Consider the following 24,562-nt stretch of genomic DNA (forward strand, 5'->3'; position numbering starts at 1 on the left):
TTGGTTCAAATGGTCTTTTTGGGGTCATTTTGGTTCCGGACTCTCTTGGAAGTCCATCAAGCAGAAAATAAGAATCCCCTAAACTTGTCACGATTTATTCTGCCATACTCAAACTAACTGTGAATTTATTTCATATGCATTTACATGAGAAAGTGTTCCTATTAGACGACATTTCTGACTCAATTTTTTTTAAAAATCCTTTTTGAAAATTCCTTTGTACAAAGGGAGTAAAATGGTGGGATTAGCTATCCCATTTAGAAGGTGGAATAGCTAATCCCATGGGATATCCTTATCTATTCCATCCCAGTAACCAAACGACGATTCAGTGATTTCTTAACACATATATATGGTTTGAGCCAAAGTTACTGGCTCTGCGAACTCATATGTTAAGGCCTATCTGTGTCTCTAATTAATTCACTGTATTTTTCATCACCCTATATAAATGAGGTGAATTTAAATGGAGAAACATGACCAATGAGAGTTCATATAGTCGCATCTCCATCTTGTTTACGAATAAGACATAGGTGTTTTATATAAAAATGATAAAAGTCCAATACATATCATCGTACTAGTTTGTCATTTATAAAGTTTTGAAATGAAAAAGAAAAAGGCGGAAATAAGAGTATGAAATAGTGTGTTCCACTGTTAGCTCTCGTCTTTTTAGCAAAGATTTCAGTAAGTTCCAACATAAGAGCATATGTTTTCATTTAAGTTATACCTTTGAAGCATAAATCTGTTACTAAAGCTTTAATAAGGTTTTAGTAAGTTCCAACTTTTAAAGCTTATCTCTTTTTTTAACTATAGATTTGGTAAGTTTTCAAGAAGTTCCAACTTTAAAACATCTTGTATCTTCTTACTCTAAAGCTTCAGTAAGCTCTGACTATTAACCATGTATCTTTTCTCCTTGCTTCTTCCAATTTCTTAAACTAAAGCTTTCCATCATGTTGATATTCCACCCGTGGAATAATAAAAATTCCAGCCTCTGCCTTTACAATTTGAACCAAGTCGCCCTCGAAAACAGAGATCAGATTGTGAGCCTCATGATTAACGACTTTATAAAAGTGCATGAGATGAATTTTTAAAATAACATGATCAGTAAGAGTTCATATAACCGACCTCAACTTGTTTAAGAATTAGGTATTGTTGGTGCTGTTGTATACATATGATAAAAGGTCTAATACATATCATCGTACTGGTATTCCTTTTTGTTTCTGCAAAACCAAAACCACTAGAAGGAGAATCGGCCACCTCTATTTTCATTTGTCCTCCATCAACTTTTTTCACCATATTTACAGTCCAAAAATCATTTTCTGTCATCCTCGTCTTCAATCACTAACCTTAAAGTTGTATTTCCCACCCTTTTAACAAAGGCAGAGAAAAAGTGCACATAAATGCCTTTTGTTATTTGAGAAAATATAACATATTTCCTACATAGATGGATTAAAAGTGCACATTTCAAGTAATTGAAGGTTAAATTTGCATAGTTAGATATCACAAGTACTAAAATTAGACTTAACCAATAATGAAGCACATATAGTGTCATTTAAACACATAAAACTTAGACATGGATATTAGCACAGAGACATGAGTAGTAAATCCAGAACTAAAGACGAAGACCTAGCATTGTGAAGAGAGAGACTTGATCTTTCAGTGAAGTGGGGAATTCATTGGAGACAGATCCATGTCAGTGCACATATCCTCAGCTTGCGACGTTTCATTTTCATCCTTAGCTTCACAGCCAAGTACCTCTTGACTATTGCCAAAGCCATATTCCAGCTCGGGAACTCCAAAGCGTTGATTTTGATTATATTCAGCATCAATAGGAATCTCAGGGATATCATCGAGCAAGCTATTAATGTCACCACAGCTGGTCATGATGTCGGAAAAGTCACCATAGCAATCACGTGTTTCTTGCATCAAGTAATTTGTTACCCCCGTGTTTACTTTGTTTCTTTCTGCTTCTGACATTTGACTATCTTTTCTTATATGCCCGCGCTCGATAGCTACTGCTTTGTGCTTAGCAGTCCAATCTGGGCGACTCCACAGATACAATGGAGGGGACGCGATGTTCCATTGCTCCATCTGCTGGTTATGCACATTAATTGATCCTGGCAGGTAAAAGGACTGGCATGACAATGAAAAAAAAAACGAGTCGTGTCACTCTCGCATTCGTAAGAGAAAATGAGAGATAAAAATATTAGGTTTTCAATCTTTTGCACCTTGCCGGCCAAGATAACGTCATCTTCCCAAATTATATCATATGGATTCTTCTTTCTTTCATCAAGTCTGCAATGGCAAAAGATTGATAAATCAGCTGGTAAGCAGAAAATCACTAAACCTGCAGTTTCCATAATGTAAATATTCACCTTTTTGTTTCTTTCGGAACAGTAATAATGAGAAGCTTTGGTCTGAATGTGAGAGCTTTGCTTATAAATTCATATGCCTTGGAAAAAGGGGGATTGAACCCCATGATCTATTCAAGATACAAGATAAGATGGGTAATACTTCAAAACAATGTCAAGTTATTCAAAGCTGATGGTTTCCAACATACCAATTTGGATCCTTCTGGCAAGTCTCTTAAACCAACAGTCATCCAATCCCTCTTCTCAAAGTTGAAATCATTCTGGAAAATTATGAAATTTCAAGAAGTCATTCATTAACTTACAAGACACAATCAGAGAAGGCACTAATTTATTTATTTTTGATTAAGCACCGGGTGTCCGGGTCTCTTAGAGCCCCGACTAATCTCGGGGGTGCACAGGCCCTCGGCAAGGAGTTTCCCGCAAGTGCACCACGGTTAATTCAGGTTTTACCCAGTCCAATGGCCCTCAGAAATTGTTTGCACCCAGTGGGTTTCGAACTTGAGACCTTGAAAGGGAGCACCCCAAGGCTCAAGTCAATTGCCACCAGGCCAACCCCTGAGGGTTCAGAGAAAGCACTAATTTAATGAATACATAGCAAACGATCTGATAAGGGCAATGTGGACTTGATGGAATTCTAGCAAAAGTGGGAGGAAGGTTTTCATATTTGTAGTTTAGGAAGTAGGAAACTAACATAGGAGTACAAATGCATTAACTTTATCCCTTCCCTTCCCACTATCGTTCAATCTATCAAAAAATGTCCAAGTCAACCTGTTTTTCTGTAACTTATAGAATGATGTTTGAATGCCCTATTAGTTCAAGCAACGGTTGCAAAATCAGCATAATAAAATAAAAAATAAAGAGTCCGTATCTATATCAATCTCCAGAAACCAACTAGATGCATGCTATTGTGAAGCATCACAGCACACATATTTAGCTAAACAACAGTCGAAAGGCAGAAACTTGAGATTGAACTGTATTACTCAGTGATTTGAGATAAATTGAAGATCTAGTTAATAATTAACATGTTTAAAATTTAAAACTTGCTCATAATGCTTCCATGAAAGGAACATGTGTGGTAATACTTTCATAGCTATATTAAACCACAGGCGCGCTGACATCTCAAATGCCATGAATAACACGTACTAAATAACATTGTAGTGATGTGCTTTTGAGTTGGTTCGATAAACTAAATACTCCCTATATCTCGGTCAGCCGATTGAGCTTTAATCAAGACTAATCAGTCTTTTTCACGAGTCACAAACTATTTAACTAAGCGAGTTGACTCGGTCGGACGTGGTAAGTTGAGTCAGATTTTAAAGCAATGATCATAACAGTGTCGAGCAAATCTTCTCACTAATGGAGCATCTTATTGAGCATTGTAAGTGGCGACAAAATTGCCAAGGATGGCCTGTTGTCCAATAGTAGAAACAGCTTACCTATATTGGTGACCTCTCGTGTCTACGAGCCATTTTCCAAGTGAAATTGGAGGATCTGTCTCTTCGACCAATTTCGTGCTGACAACACAGACTGAAGCTAAGCAATATTCGCACATGTAGAAACTTCACCATGCCCTTAAAGAAAACTTATCCCTGAACTACCCATGATAAAGAAAAAACATACTGCATATATAGAGTCTCTTTCATCGTTCTAATTACAACTCATCACAGTGGGTTTTATTGCCGCAATAATATACCACATGCTGATTATCGAGTACTATGTTGTAACGTTTAGTTAATGAACAAATCGTAAAAGTATTATTTGACTGGAGCAAAGAAGACTAGCTAGCTATAACAGGAAGGGCCCTACTCAATGAACTGATCCAACAACAATCACACAAAGAAGAGTTACTGAAAGAGTTTAAAAAAAAAAAAAAACATTAGTTTTACTATGCGCTTTACCAACAAATCAAAAAAAAAAAAAGAGCAGGTATCTGGTTCACCTGCATAATTCATGAAGAAAGCTGATACGATTGTTATCAAATAATTTACCTTTGGGTGTACGACATCAAAATTTATGAATTGACATGTTTTCCCCATTCTGTCTAGTTCTTCTTTCATCAAGCAGCTAAAATCATTGGAGCCACAGCAGAAGTCGACCATCTGAACAAGCAACACCTCAGCATATAAGAAAATATGCAGAGCTACAATACTTTGACCAAGATTACGAGAAGGAAGAAGAAGAATAAAAATAAAAATAAATCTTGACAAGAGATGTTTATACGAGGTTTGCTGAATGGTAAAGGCTCCCGCAGGTAAAATCAAAGATTTTGAAAACAAATTTCTCCCCAATGTTAGCCCTAAGAATTATTTTTAACAATGACAAAATTGAAGGAGCAAAAGAATCTGTTTAACTGAATTAGAAATCTGTCTTAGCAGGACAACAATATACGACGAAGTCAACTAGACCAAATCAAACGAAGGAGTTGAATCAAGTGGTCTGAAGAGAAGTACAAAATGGAGACAAAAGTGATGGTCCGAATAAGGAAAATGCAAGACACTTTCAAGATCATTACTCAAGTTGACAAGGATAAGAGAAAAGAAGTACAGTTCAGAAGAAACTCAAGAAAGCTGATGTACTTGATGAGAAAGTGTGAATTTCCAACAAAAGGAGAAAAATTGAAGGATTTTCCCAGTAAACAAGAAGTATGGAGTTCCCCCAAGGATATTAATTGGGAGTGCAAGAAGCTGCACGCAGATAAGAGACTATTATGAAGACCTTAAGTTACTAGCAAGAGCATTTATGATCTGAAATGGTCAACATGTTGGATGTATGGAGAAAAGAGGAGATACTAATACAAGGAGAGAAGAATATTACTTTATTGAATCTGCAAATACTCAAAAACACGCGAAGATAAACTGAAGCTTGTGAACAACTAATTCTCTTGTTTGAAAAAGAGTGAAAGGAGTAAAGAGGAAAGATACTGTAAAGGATAAATCGGCAGTGGTGAGCGATAGTAAAACCATCATTCCAACCGTTTTAGTGAGTGAAAGGAAAACCAATTCTATAATCGTTCATTCTGATCGAGAAAACCATATGTTCATGGTGTAAAAACCATGTGTACTTATAATTGAAAAAACAAGAACTGAAGTACTAGAAGCCCTTGACAGTCGAGGGAACTAGATGCAGACTTAGCCTTTGCACCACCGGTATAAGAATTCTAATGTGTTCTTTGATATTTTAAGCGTTAATTTCTTTGTTCAGTTATTCGTCATCTGATATTGCATTGAAATCAAAATACCTTACTGGCTTAAACTTTTATCATTTCATCATAAAGGTTAAAAGTACATACTGAATTTCACAAGAATTAGGCAATAAATACAAGCAACCATCAAGAAAGAAAGATAGGCAAGTTATGATGGTCATACAAGAAGAGAGACAACTACAAGGAAATAAAGAAGCAAAATCATATGAACTTTTTACCGTGTCACCATCCTGCACATACCATCTTAGTCTATCAACCACCTGCATATGGAAAGTCATGCTGTAATTCAGCCTCTAATTTGCACAAAAACACAAATAAGTTTTGATGCCATTAATCACTACGAGCAACAAAAAATAATGGAAAAAAAATAAAATGTTATGTGTCGCAAGAGCAAAATACAAGTAGGTTGTATTTTAGAACATTAAGTAGGCATTTGGGAAGCCCTGGAGCAACGGTAAAGTCGTCTCCGTGTGACCTACACAGGTTCAAGCCGCGGAAGAAGCCACTAATGCTTGCATTAGGGTAGGCTGTGTACATCACACCTCTTAGGGTACGGACCTTCCCTAAACCCTGCTAAAAAGTTTGTGAAAGTTGAAGATTCGCAAAAGGGAAACCATTATTATTTCACTTGAACTACTCCTTAAACTAGTATTTTTAAAACTTCATCAGTACTTCGAACACCACAATTCGATATACTCGAAAACTGATGGTCAAACAAGTAATTGCATTATGATATATTTCATCAACTCGAATGGTCAGTCAGTAGCATATAGTCTTACAAAATCGATTTCCAGCTCTAGAATTGAGCAAATGTATATCAAGTTACGAGCATACATTTTACACATCCCAATTTGAGAGGGAGTATTACGAATGTTAACGTTTCGAACGTGTAAATACGGCAAGTAATCATTCCTTGCATTTGGAAAAGCCTTACACAATCCATGTAAGAGTGTAAATTAGGAATAGGAATTATTTTCCTTTCCTTTTTTGGATTACTTGTAACCATTACATAAGTCCCAACTTGCTTGAGGGAATAATTAAGCTATTCATTCCCCAATATCTCTTCTTTCTCTTTTCTTTACAGAAGGATTCCTAATTATCATGACATGATCATTAAGATATTCCACATAAGATTCTTAATGGCTTGCTTGGCCATCAAATAACTATTTCAGTCTTTCAAATATTGAAAAATATTTGCAAATAATTGGTTGGCCATGAAAATTTAGATTTCAAGTGAAATATTATATGTACTTCAAGTGAAATATGATTTGAACTTCACGCCAAATATTGAAATAGCAGTCTGAATGAGTATTCCAAGTGACATTTTTTTCAAATCTTTAACTTGCCATCCAAGTTCATGTCCAAACATGACTTCCACAAACCTTTCTCCAGCTCCAAATCCTATTTAATATTGTCACTTCTACGTCATATTCTGAAATTATACAGCTCTATTTACATTCAGGACGCACTACTGGTGAACCTTGTTAGAAAACTGAAAACACACAAAATTCCAGGGGTATTAATCTGTTTCCTCATGTAGAATGTTTCTGCAGCAAGTTTAACCTAGCATCAGTTAGAAAAGCTATGAATACGGAAGACAGGGTTTACTAGTACGTACACCGGCTATATTGAGTTTGTTTTAAAGTTACGTCAATTAGAAAACTATGAAGATTGAAAACAAAGGCAGCTTTATTATCACTTCCATTGAGATACAAGATCTAATAATAAAATGCAAAAAAAGGGCATACCTCTTTCAGTTTGTCCACCTTCGTGAAGTGGCGACCAAAAGATGTATAGCGCATGCCATTGAGAAAAGGGGCAAGATAAGATCCTAGCTTCTTCTGTAACATACAAGACAAAAAGTGAATATTTGCAAGTCATTCATCAGATCATCGATCGAAATAACCATGAAAGGCTCCAATATAGCTTAATAATTAGAAATGATTGGCAAGCGGCACAGATCAAAATGCTTAAGATATCTCAATCGCTTGCTGAATAGAAAGCAAAGATCCATAAACTGCACGAAAATTCCGGTATCCATAATTGGGAAGGTACGTGTCTAGATTTTCACATACATGGTCTTATTCGATAGATAAAGCAATAGAAGCAAAAGAAATCACCAATTACACCCCCCAGAAAGAAAAAGAAAAAAGGAATCTGCTTGCAATCAGTCAACGCTCCCAGAGAAGATTTTTTAGCTGCATTTATGAACTAGTTCAGGTAAAAATAATAGTCTCCAGTACAGAAAGGACAACCATATCTGTGTAGGAATAGGTTATTGACACTGAGATATATGCCTTCCGTTTTATGTTATGTCAGATGATTGTCTCTCCTTATACACGAGATATTGAGAACATCAAGGTGAACAAAGTAAACATTTCCCGGAAAAGAATAAAAAACAAATTTTCCATACTAACACAAAGGTAATGGTGCCAATTCTCCAAATGATGACATACAATAAGCCTTCTTTTCACAATAATAAGATTGAACTCTTACAATTACCTGTTTCAAAAAAAAAAAAAAAAATTGAACTCTTGAAAACAATTAAGAACATTGTTGGAACATCCAGCAGCTGAGGCAGATTTTTGGTTTAATTTTTGAACTAGGTAACAGCTAGACCATCAAAGGGAGGTTATTACATTCTTGCACAGCATAATTCATGTTATCATGGAGACAGTTAACCCCTAGCTATGAAAGCATCTTGTTTGATCACATGTGGGCACTTGTAAAAGTGCACCAGAATGCTGTTGTTGTAAGTACTAAGTTCAATAACCTACTATACTCCTACAACTAGGTCACCACCATCCAAGCAAGACAAAGTTCTCAGCTGTTGGTTAAAAAGAAGTGAGCGAGGTACTACATTTCTATTGATATGGTTTATTTAGCTCCAACCAGAGCTGTCACATAATATGAACCAACTCTCTTTCTTGAGAAAGGTGTTTTGTCAAGTATTTTTCATGAGTTAACACTTCGAAAGAGAACTAGGGCCTTGTTAAACTTTTCTTGGGCTTTAGAAGTTCTTTTTCTATCCTTTCTTTCTGTTCCAATTATCTCTGATATGTCATAGTGATACTCCTCTTCTTTCGACATGACATGCACTCCCTATGTATCACCCACCAAGGGAACTTACTGCACCAAAAAGCGTAAATCTATGGAACAAGAAACTTGTCTAACAAATTAAATCAGAAAATAACACATCAAGTCAGGAGCAAGAATGTAGCTATATAAAGCCTGTGTTCATATGAAAGAACATTTTAGGTCCTATGGAGCAACCTTCCATCTGAAAATCTGACTGAGAATTTCTGGTTCACAGACAGCTTTGGCGTCTTCAATGCTGCATCCTTCGTCTAGTTTCTTCAAGGCTACTCGAATAGCCTGGTACAGAACATAAAGAGGAAAGATTTTCTATATGAGGAAACTGCACAAGAAATTAGAAGAAAAATTAATGAGTACATTCTCTTCAATCCTGAACTAGTAGATATACATTCACGGAGTTCTGAACTTTTCCCAAGGTAATGTCTTTGTCTGTGAAAAAATTCCGAGAGTTACTATCGATACATTTCCGGTACTGCTCATTCACAAATTCCTCCACATTAAACGAAGCGGTGGAGTTTTTTATCAAAGTCATCATTCTGCAAACCCAGTATCAAATGCAAAGTAAATTGGTTAACCAAATGCATTTAACATCCATTAAAAGTTCTATCATGGATGGAATATATCATTTGATACTAAGGGAAGGATGATTCAACTTTAAGAACGTGATGAAGTCCATTGAGCACCTCTTTTTCAATTCATTATCTGCCAATTGCTGTGTACCGCTGGCCTTCTTCATTACTGGCACAATTGGTCGGACACTCACTGTCTTGCCACTAGAAGTACTTTGTGGGGTACAGACCAACTTTGTGTCCAGTGGCGCCTTCCATTTGCCTTTTTCCTGTGTTGGACGCTTAAATGGTTTTCCTGAGATAGATGTAAATCTTTAATAGACATTGCTTTGACCAATTATAGATCAAGAGCTTGTATAAGCCATTAGCACCTTTTCCATAAGAATCACCAACTTCAGCAGCATTGTGCCTCACCTCAGAAGGCCTTTTCATGTTCAGGAGTCTTGTTTCAGTGAGAACACCAAGGACCTTACTCCTTCGTGAGAGTATCCTCACAGGTCCTGATGGAAGTCCTGAAGATTGTGAGTTTGCTTTCCCATCAATATGTGGAAATACGATATGGTCCCTTTTTGGAGTCCCAATTTTAGGAATGATCTTGTGGTCCCTGGGCAGGAGGTAGGTTGGTAATTCTTTAACAGAAAATCTCATGAATTGTTCATGATTCCTGAAGTTGCAGATGATACTTACATACAGTATATCAAGATACGACGGGGCAAAAGATCATTCCAAGCCCTTTTCTGAATGCTTTTGTCATAATTGGAAGGCTCAAAAGAAATACATCTGAGAAGAGCCAGCAAGAAAACACAAACATGAGATGCCAATACTTCTTTGTTCTTCAGTATTATTTAATCAAAGCACTCTGTATCAAGACAAATGGATTAAGGAAACCTTGGTAAGCATCTGCGGTGATATGCCTTTGGACAGCGTCTACAAATTGCAAATTGTAACTCATATGACTTTTTATCCTCTCCTTGCTTGCAGATAAAACATTTATGAGCAGGGCAAGTAAACGATTCTCCAGCTACAATTTCCTTCTGCAGCTCTAAGGCTCGACATTTATCATCAGGATAAAGTAACTCTGAGACGCATTTAGGATGAAAGAAGTGTCCACAAGTTGCAGAAACACAGGGGAAGACCTTTGGGATATTGTGCAAATAAAATATAGGTGAGAAATTTGAAAATCAAAATAGATAAACAGTGAGATGATGGGATGGAAGATATGTAGAAGAAACATATATCAGTATCTCCAGCATTATCCAATTTCCAATTCGTCCATATTCTTTTTTTTTGATAAGGTAAGATTTTATTGAAAAACAGTATCAAGATGATACTGTGAACCAGTTCATCCATATTCTCGGAATCAGAAATGGCTCTGGTTAAACTACAGAAATTCAAACCATCTTCCAAGGCTCTTCATTTGAGCAAAACACAAAACAAATGGGTAGAAGATTATGTTCTTGTCTCCTTGAGGGTGTGTGGTGACAGAAAGATGATAAAGAAACTTACAAAAGTTATTAGCTATGTTGGTAAGAAAAGTGTTCCTAGTTGCAGAAAATTGGAGCTCAGCCACAAATTCAAGAACCAAGAAGATTAAGCATATCCTATTATATGACAAATTTCATGGGGATGGGACAGCTTGCCCAGGACTGTTCTTATGTACTATGCAAATTTCATCTCCTCTCCAGAAGGGTATTTCCATACTGTAATATGTAATGCTCATGAGTTACGCAACACTACAGTAAACAGTGATCTTCACTTTAAACAGTGGGATAACCCTCCAAAGCAACACCCTCATGACCTTACACTTGATGACATGCAAAAGATGTTTGACAGTAGTGCTCTCTTTGCTCGAAAGTTCCATAAGGATGATCCTGCGCTTGACCAAATTGACTCTGAACTCCTCTTTCGAGGTAAAGACAAACTTGTTCATTGTGGGTGGTGCATTGGAAGTCGGAAGAATGGGACAGATCCTTGCTCTGTTACACGTAATATCACCATCCTCAGATCTACGTGGGCAAAGAGGTTGGAGAAGTTGATAGGATCTCTCTTAGTACCCTTTGTCAATGAGGGTCTGTCCCAAGCTATAAAGTGAAGACACTATTTAGTGTTGCGGATCTCATGAACATTACATATTACGGTATGGAAATAGCCTTCTGGAGAAGAGATGAAATTTGCATAGTACATAAGAACAGTCTTGGGCAAGAACCAAGAGGACTAAGCATTGTTTCAGAAAGTAGTAAGTATTACCATTTTCATATTAGCACTATCCAGTGGTGAGAAATAGAAGACAAACGTAATCTGATATGCCAGCCTGCTTCAATCCTAGCGTACTCACCCACCCCCACCCATCCACCTTTCCCAACCAGTTTCTCTCTTGGTTTTCTGGACTTTTAGAACAGAGTGGTTTCCTGCATTTCTTTGACTGCAGTCAGATCTGGTTTCTATCTCCTAGTTTTTCCTTAAATCTGATAAATTCTTCCCTTCAAACATCCCTCCAGCCTATTTAATATTCACTCCTACATAATAAACTTCCCACAAGAAACTCAGCCTCTTGACTTGAAGAATGATGACACATAATAATTGATAATCACCATCATTGTTGCACTGTAAACCATCATTTTTACACTGTCCTGCAGCAGCTGACCTTTGGCATTTGTTCTACTCCTTAACTGGGCTTCACTGGGTAATTCCCTTATCCATGAAAGATGCCTATGCAAGCTGGTCACTGTGGAGAGTTGGAAAAACCATCAAAAGAATCTGGAGAATGATCCCTACAGTTATTTTTTGGTGTCTCTGGACGGAGAGAAATAGCAGATGCTTTGATGGAATCTCAACTCCTATTAGGACTCTCAAGGTTAGATGTTTAAAATGCTTATTTAGTTGGCATTTTCTTACCCTTGTAAACAATGTGGATACTTTTTTGGATTTTGTTAGTTCCCTGTCTTTTTTTTCTTCTCTCTTCTCTCTCTCACCAACGGTAAGTTTGCTCCTCCCCCCCCCCCAACCCCCACCCCACCCACCCCCCAACCAAGCCACCCCAAACGGCCACGGGCGACCGGCGACGACGAGCCGGCCAGACCCCTCTCTCTCTCTCCTCTGTTCTCTCTTTTCTTTCCTTCTTCCTTTTTTGTTTTTTTTTTTCCTCTTTTCCTCTCTCTTCTGCCCTACGACCGGAAATCCTCCACCAGTAGGTTTCCGGGCAGTTTCTGCACAAGTACTCGAGTTTTCCGGCAGTTCCGGTCGGTGAACAGTATTTCTCGGTGGTGAACAGGTTTTATTTACTTGGAGTTGGTACCTCCAATAGCCCATTTCCTATCTGTTAGCCTTATAAATTTTGCCTGCTCCGCCTATTTCACTGCTTATAAACTATTGCTAACTGGTGCTTTAGTATTGATCCTTCGTTTGTCTTAGATTAACCTTTCACTAGCGTATATCTGCTTTACTGGCTTTGGTGAGGGATGGTAGACTAGGGTCATGTTCTCGGTTGGGATCGGGGGCTAGGGTTGGGGGGGCTAAGGGGGTTGAGGGAGCTTCTAGGTTGAGAGTAGGGTCTTGGAATATTGGGACTTTATCGAGAAAGTCCATAGAGTTAGTTAAGATTCTTAAGAAGAGGAGGATTAATATAGCTTGCGTCCAAGAGACTAAATAGGTAGGACCTAAAGCTAAGGAGGTGGACGGGTACAAGCTTTGGTTCTCGGGCAAGTCGAGGTATAGGAATGGGGTAGGGATCTTAGTAGATAGTGAGCTTAGAGATCAAGTGGTAGAGGTTAGGAGGATCAATGATAGGATGATGTCGATTAAGTTAGTCGTTAGAGGGTTCACCTTGAACATTATTAGTGCCTACGCGCCACAAGTAGGTTTGGACGAGGAGGTAAAAATGCGCTTTTGGGAGGACTTGGACGAAGAGGTGGTAAGTATACCGCCTACTGAGAAGTTATTCATAAGAGGAGATTTCAATGGGCACATTGGGTCTGTTCCGAGGGGTTATGACGAGGTGCATGGAGGATTTGGCTTCGGGGACAGGAATGGTGGAGGAGTCTCACTCCTGGATTTCGCAAAAGCTTTTGGATTGGTGGTAGCCAGCTCGAGTTTTCCAAAGAAGGAGGAGCACTTGGTAACCTTCCGTAGCTCGGTGGCTGCGACGCAAATAGACTTTTTGCTTCTTAGAAAAGATGATAAAGGCCTCTGTAAGGACTGCTAGGTCATACCGAGTGAGAATCTTACGACCCAACATAAGCTATTGGTGATGGATTTGGAGATAAGAAGGAAGAAGAAGAAGATGAGAGTCGTGGATGACCGACCGAGGATTAGGTGGGGAAGTTTGACTCCGTCTAGTGCCCTAGAGATGGGGGAGAAGTTGATGGCTATGGGAGCGTGGGATAGTAGGGGGGGATGCGAGCAGTATGTGGGATAGGACGGCCAGTTGCATTAGGGAAGCAGCTAGAGAGGTATTGGAGGTCTCACGAGGCCGCCGTGGTGGGCACCGAGGGGATTGGCGGTGGAATGGAGAAGTCCAAGGGAAGGTAGAAGCAAAGAAGCAGGCATATGCGAAGTTGGTAGATAGCAAGGATGATGAAGAGAAGCGGATGAACAGGGAAAAGTATAAGATGGCGAAAAAGGAGGCAAAGTTGGCAGTTTCGGCGGCTAAAACGGTAGCCTTTGAACGCCTTTATGCAGAACTAGAGGACAGAGGTGGGGATAAGAAGCTATTTAAGCTCGCCAAGGCGAGAGAGAGGAAGGCACGCGATTTGGATCAAGTGAAGTGCATCAAGGACGATGATGGCCAAGTGTTGGTACAGGAATCTCGCATTAGACAGAGATGGCAGTCATACTTTCATGAACTCTTGAACGAAGGAGGGGACAGAGACATTGTGTTGGGAGACTTGGAGCACTCGGATGGGCGTCGCAACTTTGGGTATTGTAGGAGTATAAAGGTTGAGGAGGTTAAGGGAGTTGTTCGTAGGATGCGCAGGGGAAGAGCGACCGGACCTGACGAGATTCCTGGGGAATTTTGGAAGAATGCAGGCAGGGTAGGCTTGGAGTGGCTAACTGGGTTGTTTAATGTCATTTTCAAGACAGCGAAGATGCCGAAAGAATGGAGGTGGAGTACAATGATTCCCGTGTACAAGAACAAGGGAGACATTCAAAGCTGCAATAACTATAGAGATATCAAGCTGCTAAGTCACACTATGAAAGTGTGGGAAAGGGTGGTGGAAATGAGGGTGAGGAGAGGTGTGTCTATTTCAAAGAACCAGTTTGGATTCATGCCGAGGCGCTCGACTACAGAAGCCATTCATATTGTAAGGAGATTGGTAGAGAAGTATAGGGAGCGGAAGAGGGACTGGTGGAGCAGTATAGGGAGCGGAAGAGGGACTTGCACATGGTATTCATTGACCTAGAAAAGGCCTACGACAAAGTGCCAAGAGAGGTCCTATGGAGATGCTTGGAGGCTAAAGGTGTACTTGTGTTGTACATTAGAGCGATAAAGGACATGTATGATGGAGTTAAGACCAGGGTAAGGACGGTAGGAGGAGACTCAGAGCACTTCCCTATTATGATGGGGTTACATCAGGGATCAACTCTTAGACTGTTTCTATCCGCCCTGGTGATGGATGAATTGACGCGACAAATACAAGGTGGGGTGCCTTGGTGTATATTCGCGGATGACATAGTCCTGATTGACGAGACTCGCAACGGATATAACGATAAGCTGGAGAGCTGTAGACAGACGTTGGAGTCTAAAGGATTTAAATTGAGTAGGACCAAGATAGAATACTTGGAGTGCAGGTTCAGTGGCCTACCGCGTGAGGCTGACGAGGAAGTGAGGCTTGGTACCCAGGCCATTCAAAAGAAAGGAAGTTTCAAGTATCTTGGGTCTATTATACAGGGAGATGGGGATATCGACGACAATGTTTCACATCGTATTGGTGCAGGGTGGATGAAATGGAGGCTCACCTCCGGAGTGCTGTGTGATAAGAAAGTGTCACCAAAACTTAAAGGCAAGTTCTACAAAGTGGTGGTTAGACCGACTTTATTGTACGGGGCGGAGTGTTTGCCAGTCAAGAAATTTCACGTTCAGAAGATGAAAGTCGCAGAAATACGAATGCTGCGGTGGATGTGTGGGCACACTAGGAGGGATAGAATTAGGAATGAAGATATCCGAGATAAGGAGGGAGTGACATCGGTGGAGGACAAGATGCGTGAAGCGAGGCTGAGATGGTTTGGGCATGTGAAGAGGAGAGACACAGATGCCCCAGTGCGGAGGTATGAGAGGTTGGCTATGGACGGTTTCATGAGAGGCAAAGGGAGGTCGAAGAAGTATTGGGGAGAGGTGATTAGACAGGATATGGCACAGTTTCAGCTCACCGAGGACATGACCTTAGATAGGAGGTTGTGGAGGACTCAGATTAGGATAGAAGGCTAGGTGGCTTATCCTTTCACCATAGTAGTTGTAGTTTTGCTCATTTGTTTATTGCCATTTGATTGCTGCTTATATTTGTTGGGCCGTTGTACTTTGGTTATCTTATTTATCTATAGTAGTTAATGTTCCTTTCTTTCCGGACTGTTCTACCATGACTTTCTCGCTTTTTTTTTTTTTTTTTTTTTTGAGAAGGTAACATCTTTCTCACTTTTGTTATTCCTTGTTTTCATATTGTTTTTCGATATGCTTGGTCCTATTTGACCTTTTGTCTTGTTTTTCCTCTCTTGTTCTCCTCTCTTGAGCCGAGGGTCTTTCGGAAACAGCCGCCCTACCTTTCAAGGTGGGGGTTAGGTCTGCGTACACTCTACCCTCCCCAGACCCCACATGGTGGGATTATACTGGGCTTGTTGTTGTTGTTGTTGTTGTTAGTTCCCTGTCTTTAGCTTAGCTTAGTACAATAGGCAGGATTCCTTTTGGCTGTTTTACAGGTTTTTTGTCTAAGTTTGCTTCCCGTTTTGATTGAAGCAGCTTCTTTTGCCCACCTGTAACCTTGCATCTTCTTGATGCTTTACTAATGACATTTGATTACTTTACCAAAAAAAAAAAGAATTCACCATCAGTGTTTTAAAAGGCAGTTTTGGGGCTCGTCTCGGGGCGGGGCACTGGCACGTGCGGAGCTTAGTAATGTGAGGCTTACTCCGTAAGTGCCCAACCGTACGCCCTAAACAGACCTAACGCCCAACGCTCGGGGCTCACCTAGCAGTTCTTACACAATTATGTGTCAAAGCCCTTCGTTAACACTATTGACCCTCATAATTCTTTAATAAATGAATAATGCTTAATAGTTTTCTTTCATCAATAGAAGTAAGAAGTTTGAGAGTAACTCAAATAACAAGTCGTAGTATTGCATATTTACTATTTGGGAACCCCGTGAGGGTCAATATCACTTAACTTTTCTTTTAAAAATATATAGCCAAATTTTACATCTTCACGAGTCATTCGTCTTCATGTTTTTATCCTACATCTCAAAATTATCAAATTTATTATTTCGCTATTTGAAAGTACTTAGTTTTTATTCATGAAAGAGTGTTGTTTTAATTATAATACTGAGAAATTTTATTGATTATTTTTTAAGGGAGGTAAGTTGCATAGTATGATAGTAAATATTTAAAGAAATTGTGATTCTTTAATTGTTTTAGAGTTGATATGCATCTCATAATAGCTTTTATATCGTATCATTATTTATACTTGTAAAATCATGTTAGAAGTTTTCTGAGTTTCTTTAATCATGTTTTTTATTTAAAAAAAAATAATTTATTAATCTATTTTTAATAATTTTTGTGTTATTATACTATTTTACTACATTATAAATTAAAAATTCAAAGATCCATGGGGCTTACGCCCCATGCCCCGAGGCCTACGCATCGACCCGTGCTAAGTAAAACGTCCCGCCTCACGCCCCCACCTTTAAAACACTGATCACCATCTTACAAAAGAATTTTCCTATGACACCGTTGTAATTTAGATACAGCGTCAGCTCAAGTTCTACAAGATTTGAGTCATGTATGGATTAAAAAACAGTTATTCTCTTCTCAAGAAACAAGTGGGCTATTTCTTTGCAAAACTGTGCTTTTCCACAGATCCCACAAGAGAAGATTCTTGTCTTAGTTACAATGAATAGTCCAGAGCAATATGTTGACACTGTAACATAGCAAACTACAGCATTCCCCCTAAGGACTACAAAGGAAACAAAAACTGAAAAGTGAAATGTATACAGATGAAAGACCACTTTGGAAGTGCTTAATTAAAAACGTAGAAGCATAATGCAAAACCAGATATTAACACTTCTTAAACATTGTCTAGGGATGGTCCAGAGACACTACGGCAAGTGACACAATTCAACACAGTAAAAAGAGTAAAGCATAAGAGAGAGAAGCTCCCCCTTATCTCCAGTTGCCTTTTGTCTAGATCTAGTGGTCTTCAATGTTTTAAGATTTTACAAATTTGTGCATGTGTAAAAGGTCCGACAAAGATTTCATAGCCTTTAGCATGTGAAGACATGTTGCTTACTACAACTAAATATCCATCTTGTAATTGGTAAGGGATAGGGGTTAAGTGATATAAAACAAGATTGAGTTATGAAATAAGGCTTCCATACCCGAAAAAAGTTAACCAAATGAAATAAAATAGAAACAGAAATAACAAAATATCCTATGTAAGCATTAATGAAATCTGCTTATTTGTTAAAATCAGCATTCTCAACAATAAGGACAGAACTTACAACATAGATTTGTGAAATTTTATCTTCGAGTCAAAGAAGAAAATTTGAAATTTTGGCATTTTGTCGATTCTATTTCTACCCTTAAGATTTTCTTATTTGTGTATAAAGGATAAGAAATCCAAACCTCTGCACCAGTTGATTTGTCTGAAGACCCCAACAAGCCACAAGCAAAACATTGATGTTGTTGATATCGGCAATTTTTGCACAAGAAGGTCTGGATTGCCTATGAAACAGCCATACGTTAAAAAATTTATTTTATTGTTAAAGGGAAGCCACATGATGAAACTTTACAAATAACGATATGCTGAAAACATTAAACACTTCCTAGCGCAGTTTGATAAATCCTGAAATGATGCCAAATATAGAGAGAAGAAGTAGCATTAATTTTGAGAACCCAGGACAAGGAACAAAAATTTCAGACACCTACTTGGTGATTCCTGTAAGCAAGAGATTCACAACAAGATCCAGCTCCAGATTCCACAGTCGGGTGGAATGATCGTATGCAGCGGCCTTCACAACTGAAATATATGCAGAAAGACAACATTAAAGCAGTACAACACTCTGCAAAATGTTGAAGGACAAATACCATAGTTTTTCACAAACATCTTAGGATTAAAATCATACAAGTGAATAAAAGTAAATCCATGGCAAAAGGCTAAACAAAAAACAATTTACACAATCAAAAGGCAGCGACAAAAAGGATGATGCCTTTTAAAAGAGTTCAATGCTGAATTGCTGATCTCCTCTATCAGCCTGATTTTTCTCTAGCATCTTTAAGCTTTAGACAGGAGCCAGATGATTTAGTCCAATATAAAATCTAGTTACTTTTGTTATGATCTCAGTTCTTTAGATCAGACCAGCTTAATTCTGAAAGAATGGACTGATAGGACAAACATCAAGTTTTCTTTATATTTCTTGGGTGGAGGGGAAGGGAAGCATGGTGGAGGCTAGGGAACAAAGACTTGAAGAATTATGATTTGGAGGTATGTTCCATGGCATTCAATTGGGACTAATATTTTTTCCTTTAAATTCTTTTGGAGGGTGGGCCTGTGAATATTGGGGAAAGGTTAGATGTTTTGAGGGATGAACCCTGTCCTAAGTGGTGCAGAGTGGAATTTCAACCACTTGGGTACAATTTCAAACCCTCACTTGAATAAGCATCACTATTTGGAGAAGTCTAGTGATGATGCTAGCCAGTGTACAATCTGCTATTTGCTCTTAAGATTGATCACTGGAATAATTTCTGTAAAGTGGATGTAGCATCGACGCATTGGAACTGCTCTTTGGAACAATTTGTTGTGACACTAGGATACCTTGTTTTGACTTAACAAACATCCTGTAATACAATCAATAGAACAGACGATTACATGATATCTCTAATTCCCACATAGCGGGTAGATTGGAGAAACTGCAGAGGAATTTCCAGTCAGATACAAATGAGAAGGTCAAGAAGTACCACTTGATCAACTGAAAGATGATTATGACTCCTATCAAGATTTGGTATACGAGTGGTGGATTTGTGGGCGTTTGATGAGGCCCTACTATTTGATCTAGAGGTTCAGTATAGACAAACAAATACTTTGGAGAAGGATCACAGCGGAAAAATACATTGTATACACAAGTTTTGATTGGAGGGCTAATGAGATCACTGCACAATATCCATTAGCCCTATCTCCATGTATAACGAAGAGATATGGAACGAGTCCTATCAGATTCAAAGTGTGGAACAGAGCCAGAGTCAATTTTTGAAATAGAGATGGTGGGGAGATTATTCCTTATAAAATGTCTTCCTCCACAATTTCCAACATATCCTACCAACAAGTTACTAACATTTTTGGTTAATATTTTTTTTTTTTTTTTGGGAAACTGATCCTACCAACAATTTACTAACATTTCTCAGATAAACTAGTATCAAGGAGGAAGGGGAAATTCTGTAGAACCTAAACTTTAGTAGAGAATTGTAAGATTGAAATTTTGTGAAGCTCCAAATCTTGAGCTATTGTATAAGCAACAAATATCAATCATGAGGCAAGATACATGGAATTGGAAGAATAGAGAAACAAGTCATTCACAACCAAATCAATTTACTATATAGCCTGCTAAGGAGGGAGAACATGGATTACCCTCACTTCTTAGTCTGGATTCCTAAAGCACCATGTTTTGCATGGTTAGCAGCATGAGAAACCATCTCCACAACAGAGAAATTACACGAAAAGTAAAAAAGGGAGAAGGTTTAACGTTAATTGGTAATACACGCGTAGGGGAAAAAATCAAGGGATGTCGGCTACTATCTGCTAACATATTGGTTATGGGAAGGTCACTTGGAACCAGTTCGGAATTGAATGGGTAAGGAGGGTACAGTACGTGCTCCATAGCTGGAAAGCCAGAACGACAAGGAAGAAATAAAGAAATGGATATACCCCTTTGCCACTCTTATAAATTATCTCCATAGAAAGAAATCAATGGGCATTGCAGTGATTGAATTACATTCACAAAGTTCCATTTGTCTTCTTGCAAATTTTGGGAGCACCCATCAGATTCCAGTTAGTGTAGAATATAGATGTTGGATGCTCCTAGCAGAAAAACAGACCTCTGTTTGAGATTGTTTTTTACTTGTATATACTTTGTACAAGGGATTTTCCCCCTTTTTACATCAATAAAACCATTAATTGATAAAGAGAGAGAAAACAAAAGGCAAACGATCATATGACGTACTTAAGTTGTTCCTAGGATCATGGGTAACAAAGTTTCCGAGTTAATTATGTATAGTTTTAGCACTTCTAAGTTCTAATTACTTTTACCAAAATTTCTTTTATTTGCCCATGCTTAATATATCGACAACTTGACAAGATATAGAGAGCTTATATTTGCCCATGCTTAATATGTCGACACCTTGACAAGATATAGAGAGCTTATATTAGAAATGTTGAGTTACCACAGAATTTCTCCCCCATCATCACAAAGAGCACAGACATGATCAAATGTTTCATCTTCATCTTCATCTGAATCATCATCAGCACCGCTATCAGCATCGTTATCGGTCTCAATAATAAACTGGGGTCTCCTTTTCGCCTGATTGCACTGCTAGACAAGCCACAACTAAGAACCGAAATTTCTTAATTAAGCACAAGTGAGATAACATATAAATTGCATCTAACCTCATAACCGTGTATCGTCGTTTGTGATGTCTCCAAAAGAAATGCATTAAAGCTCTGTTTTAAAATGTGAATTTCAATACAGGATAATGCCGGAAATGTAAACGTATACGCAGCGAAAAAGAAGAAGCGAGTGATAGCACAGCAAGGTTAGATTACATATTAGCAACTAAAAATTCTCACAAAGGAAAAGATGCAGTATCTCACATAAATTTCAAAAGCAAATAAATGATAGACCACTAGCTGACACGTCAAATAAGGATCAGACTAGTCATGATACATTGAAATATATTGTCAGCCTTAAACTGTTAAACATATAGGTTTCCTTCCATGGGACTGCTATTAGCTAAATCTGAGCTTAACTTGTCAGTCTGAGTTTAGAAATGGTTTCTCTCAATGACATATGACAACTTAAGAACTAAAGTTAGAAAAGCAGTAAGGATACCTCAAGCATTTTAACACATGCTCAACTAAGCATATAATGCTGGTCTCTCTTTTTTTTTTTTTTTTTTAATAACTGTGGTGTCCGGGCCAACTTGCGCATACCTCGACCAATTCCAGTTCGATCCATGTGGTACATGCTACCTCCCACCAGCACAAGTACCGGGTAACTCTATCCACCAAGACTTGGACAAATGAGAAGAAATTACCTAGTGTTTTTGCCTCGGCTAGGATTTGAACCTGAGACATCGTGATTCTCAAGCCACTTCATTGACACACTAGGCCACACCCTTAGGCAAAACTCTCACTTGTCTTACAGAAAAGAAACATACTTTGAAACGCCATTCAATAACCTATGCACCAAGAAAATTAGATAGCTATGCAGAAAGTCAACACAACAATGCACATATTATACCAATAACTAAAACATCACAACCTTGGAACTAGATAAATCTTTGTCCCTCCTTGCAGCTTCTTTGATTGTTGGCATGTGCTCTAGTAGATCATCCTTAGAAGGTAGTACCTCGTATGAACTAAAAGAGCGGATTTAGTAGATTCCATTATAACCAAAATTGGCAACAAAGGATTTAGGTGTAACTTTCAGCACCTTAAAATTTTCCGAATGTAATTCCACACAGTCTCTCCAAATGTGTCTGGGTTCTTCTTCACAAAGTGGAGGAAATGGACAGTGATGAGTATTGTTCTGATAGTATCTCTGTAACTTTTTCGAGGTTTGAGGAGTTTGATCCAGATTTTATCTTTAGAGAGCACATGAATTTCTGGCAGGGCATAAGAAAGTTCAAATCTCCATGCTAGAACATTCTTATAGATGTGCTGAAGACCATCATCTGAAGTTCCACGCAAAACTAACTCTTCATTCAGTGCCCCAAATATGTCATCCTCACCCCACAGAAGAGGCAAAATTGAAAATGAAACAGGTCCTCCATTAAGGTCAAGAAAATGGTAATTGCTTATGCAGTCGGCAACAATTTCCCCCTCTTCGTCAGATGACGCCATCAGCAATAAATTTTTGAAGTGTCTTCCTGGTTGCCATAGTTAACAAAAACTTGAATCAATAACACTTGATTAAACAGTCACATATGTTATTTATCAAAAACGAAATATAACTGACACACATGTCTCACAAAAAAAGTAAACATCTGAAACTGCTATGGAACTAAATAACTAGACAATGGTGGATATATAACAGGACAGCCCCGTGTGTCAAAAGGATTTCTCCTAATTTAAGTACAATTTTCCATGATGCATTGAAGACACAAAAAAGAAGAAGAGATGTTAAAGGTGAAAAAGAAGATAATAGTAAAAACTTCAATGTATTGCCAGAATTAAAAGTTGAGCCAAAAACCTATTAACAGTAGGAGGACTCAAGTAATAGAGCATTTGTAGTCCAAAAAGTAGCAAAAGACAAGTCAAATACCAAAACTCACTATACAAGCTCTACTTTTTCATTCTCCAGAATAGTCCACAATCCAACACTCTATTAGTTCTTATAACCCATACAATAATATTGTCCCTTCACAAACCCCCTTCCACCCCCACTCCCGCACCGCACCCACCCCTTTCCACCCACCCACCCCACCAACCCCCAACCCCCACCTCACCCCCAACAAGAACAAGGTATCCTACTTAACTGATGAACTCAGAATAAACACATATGGCAAACACTGAGTAGGGGTAAGTCTGCGTACATCCTACCCACCCCAGACTCCACTTGTGGGAATACACTGGGTATGTTGTTGTTGTTGTTGTTGTTGTTGTAGGCAAACACATACATGCACAAAAGCTATATTAGGAATCAGTTTTATCTATTAGAGTTTATAGTTTACCAAGGAAAGAAAAAACAACACCGTCCACAAACTGTATTTCAAATGGGGTACTGTTAAAACCAAATACTCATCATTTAGCTATCACAGGAGCAACCCTATGATATTATTCAAAAAAATAAAAAGAACCCCAAAAACATGCTAGGTCCAGAATCATCATTTAATCTCAGAACTACCACCAACATTTCAACAAAATAACTGCAATAATTTAAGTATTACTACTAAACCATAATGTTATATTGTTAACATATAACAATACCATGATATCATCAAAAACCCAAAAGTCATTAAGTTCCAAAGTCCTATCCATTAGTACATCTTTTGTTCTTTTTTACAAAAAGATCACCAAGAAACAACAAACACAGTCTACAACGAAAACCCACTTCACAAACAAAAAATAAAACATAGTATAAAATAAAGATACCACCAACATTTCAAGAAAATTACTAAACCATAATGTTATATTATAATGTTAAAATATAGCAATACCATGAGATCATCAAAAACCCAAAAGTCATTAAGCGCCAAACTCCTAACCATTAGTATATCTTTTTTCTTTTTTACCAAATGTTCACCAAAAACCCCACTTCACAAACAAAAAATGAAACATATAAAATTAAAAAGTAAAAATATACTATGATACAATACCTAAAGTGGGTAACCTTTTTTTTTTTTTTCCTTCAACTTGTGAAGAGAAATGAGACAGAAATTTTGAGGAAATATTATGAAACAAATAGAGTGGAAAACAAAAAGTTGTGCTGCAAAAAAAGTACTATATTTGTTTGTTTGTCTGAAGTTTGATCAAATTGTATATATTTGTATTTGGCGTGGGATGAAACTGGACTATGTAGTAGTATAGCACAGAAATAGGCAGTTGCTTTTGCAGAGTTAGTAATGCTCATTATGGCAAAAAATGAACGTACAGTGCAAAATGACCAAAATGTCCCTTACAAATAGAATAAATTTGTCATTATTTGACTTTAGTCCAAATATACCCTTAGAAATAGAACGAATTTGTCATCTATTTGACTTTAGTCCCAATATACCCTTCAGGGGTCCTTTGGTTTATCGGTTATTCAGAAGTTATTCATGTATTTAAATTAGTATTATAATTAGGGAATTTGTCTACGGTTCGCGCGGTATTGAAAGATATCAATAAGTTTAGAAAACAATATTTTTAAAAATTTAAT

The 24,562-nt window shown here is 38.0% G+C and overlaps 1 protein-coding gene across 5 annotated transcripts; it reads right to left on the reverse strand.

Annotated features, from left to right (window-relative positions):
* Positions 1-1,436: 1,436 nt before the first annotated feature.
* On the reverse strand, positions 1,437-24,194 carry LOC132606556 (protein ENHANCED DOWNY MILDEW 2-like). Of its 5 annotated transcripts, none has more exons than XM_060320127.1 (20): positions 24,021-24,194; positions 22,136-22,567; positions 21,965-22,061; positions 21,091-21,144; positions 20,868-21,016; positions 18,360-18,450; positions 18,057-18,155; positions 10,119-10,366; positions 9,918-10,010; positions 9,602-9,834; positions 9,345-9,525; positions 9,050-9,197; positions 8,839-8,940; positions 7,314-7,406; positions 5,784-5,825; positions 4,352-4,462; positions 2,552-2,623; positions 2,367-2,473; positions 2,220-2,286; positions 1,437-2,124 (listed from the first exon to the last, which is right to left on the reverse strand). In XM_060320127.1, the coding sequence occupies exons 2-20, from the start codon at positions 22,543-22,545 to the stop codon at positions 1,648-1,650; spliced, it is 2,874 nt and encodes a 957-aa protein (XP_060176110.1). In that variant the 5' UTR covers positions 22,546-22,567; positions 24,021-24,194; the 3' UTR covers positions 1,437-1,647. The 5 variants fall into 5 exon arrangements, with proteins under 5 accessions (XP_060176110.1, XP_060176109.1, XP_060176112.1 ...); XM_060320126.1 differs by having other exon boundaries at positions 22,136-22,571; XM_060320129.1 differs by lacking the exon at positions 24,021-24,194 and adding an exon at positions 23,862-23,987 and having other exon boundaries at positions 22,136-22,571.
* Between the last annotated feature and the right edge of the window lie 368 nt (positions 24,195-24,562).

The sequence above is a fragment of the Lycium barbarum genome, chromosome 8 (genome assembly GCF_019175385.1).
Source record: "Lycium barbarum isolate Lr01 chromosome 8, ASM1917538v2, whole genome shotgun sequence".
In the NCBI taxonomy this organism is placed as follows: Eukaryota; Viridiplantae; Streptophyta; class Magnoliopsida; order Solanales; family Solanaceae; genus Lycium; species Lycium barbarum.

Bases quoted from the DNA above. Each gene is read 5' to 3' on its own strand.
- LOC132606556 (XM_060320127.1), bottom strand. From the start codon at position 22,545: ATGGCGTCATCTGACGAAGAGGGGGAAATTGTTGCCGACTGCATAAGC. The intron at 8,941-9,049 runs GTATATCTACTA...GTTCTGTACCAG, and splicing joins AAGTTCAGAACTCCGTGAAT to GCTATTCGAGTAGCCTTGAA. The intron at 2,287-2,366 runs GTGAATATTTAC...TTGCCATTGCAG, and splicing joins GTTCCGAAAGAAACAAAAAG to ACTTGATGAAAGAAAGAAGA.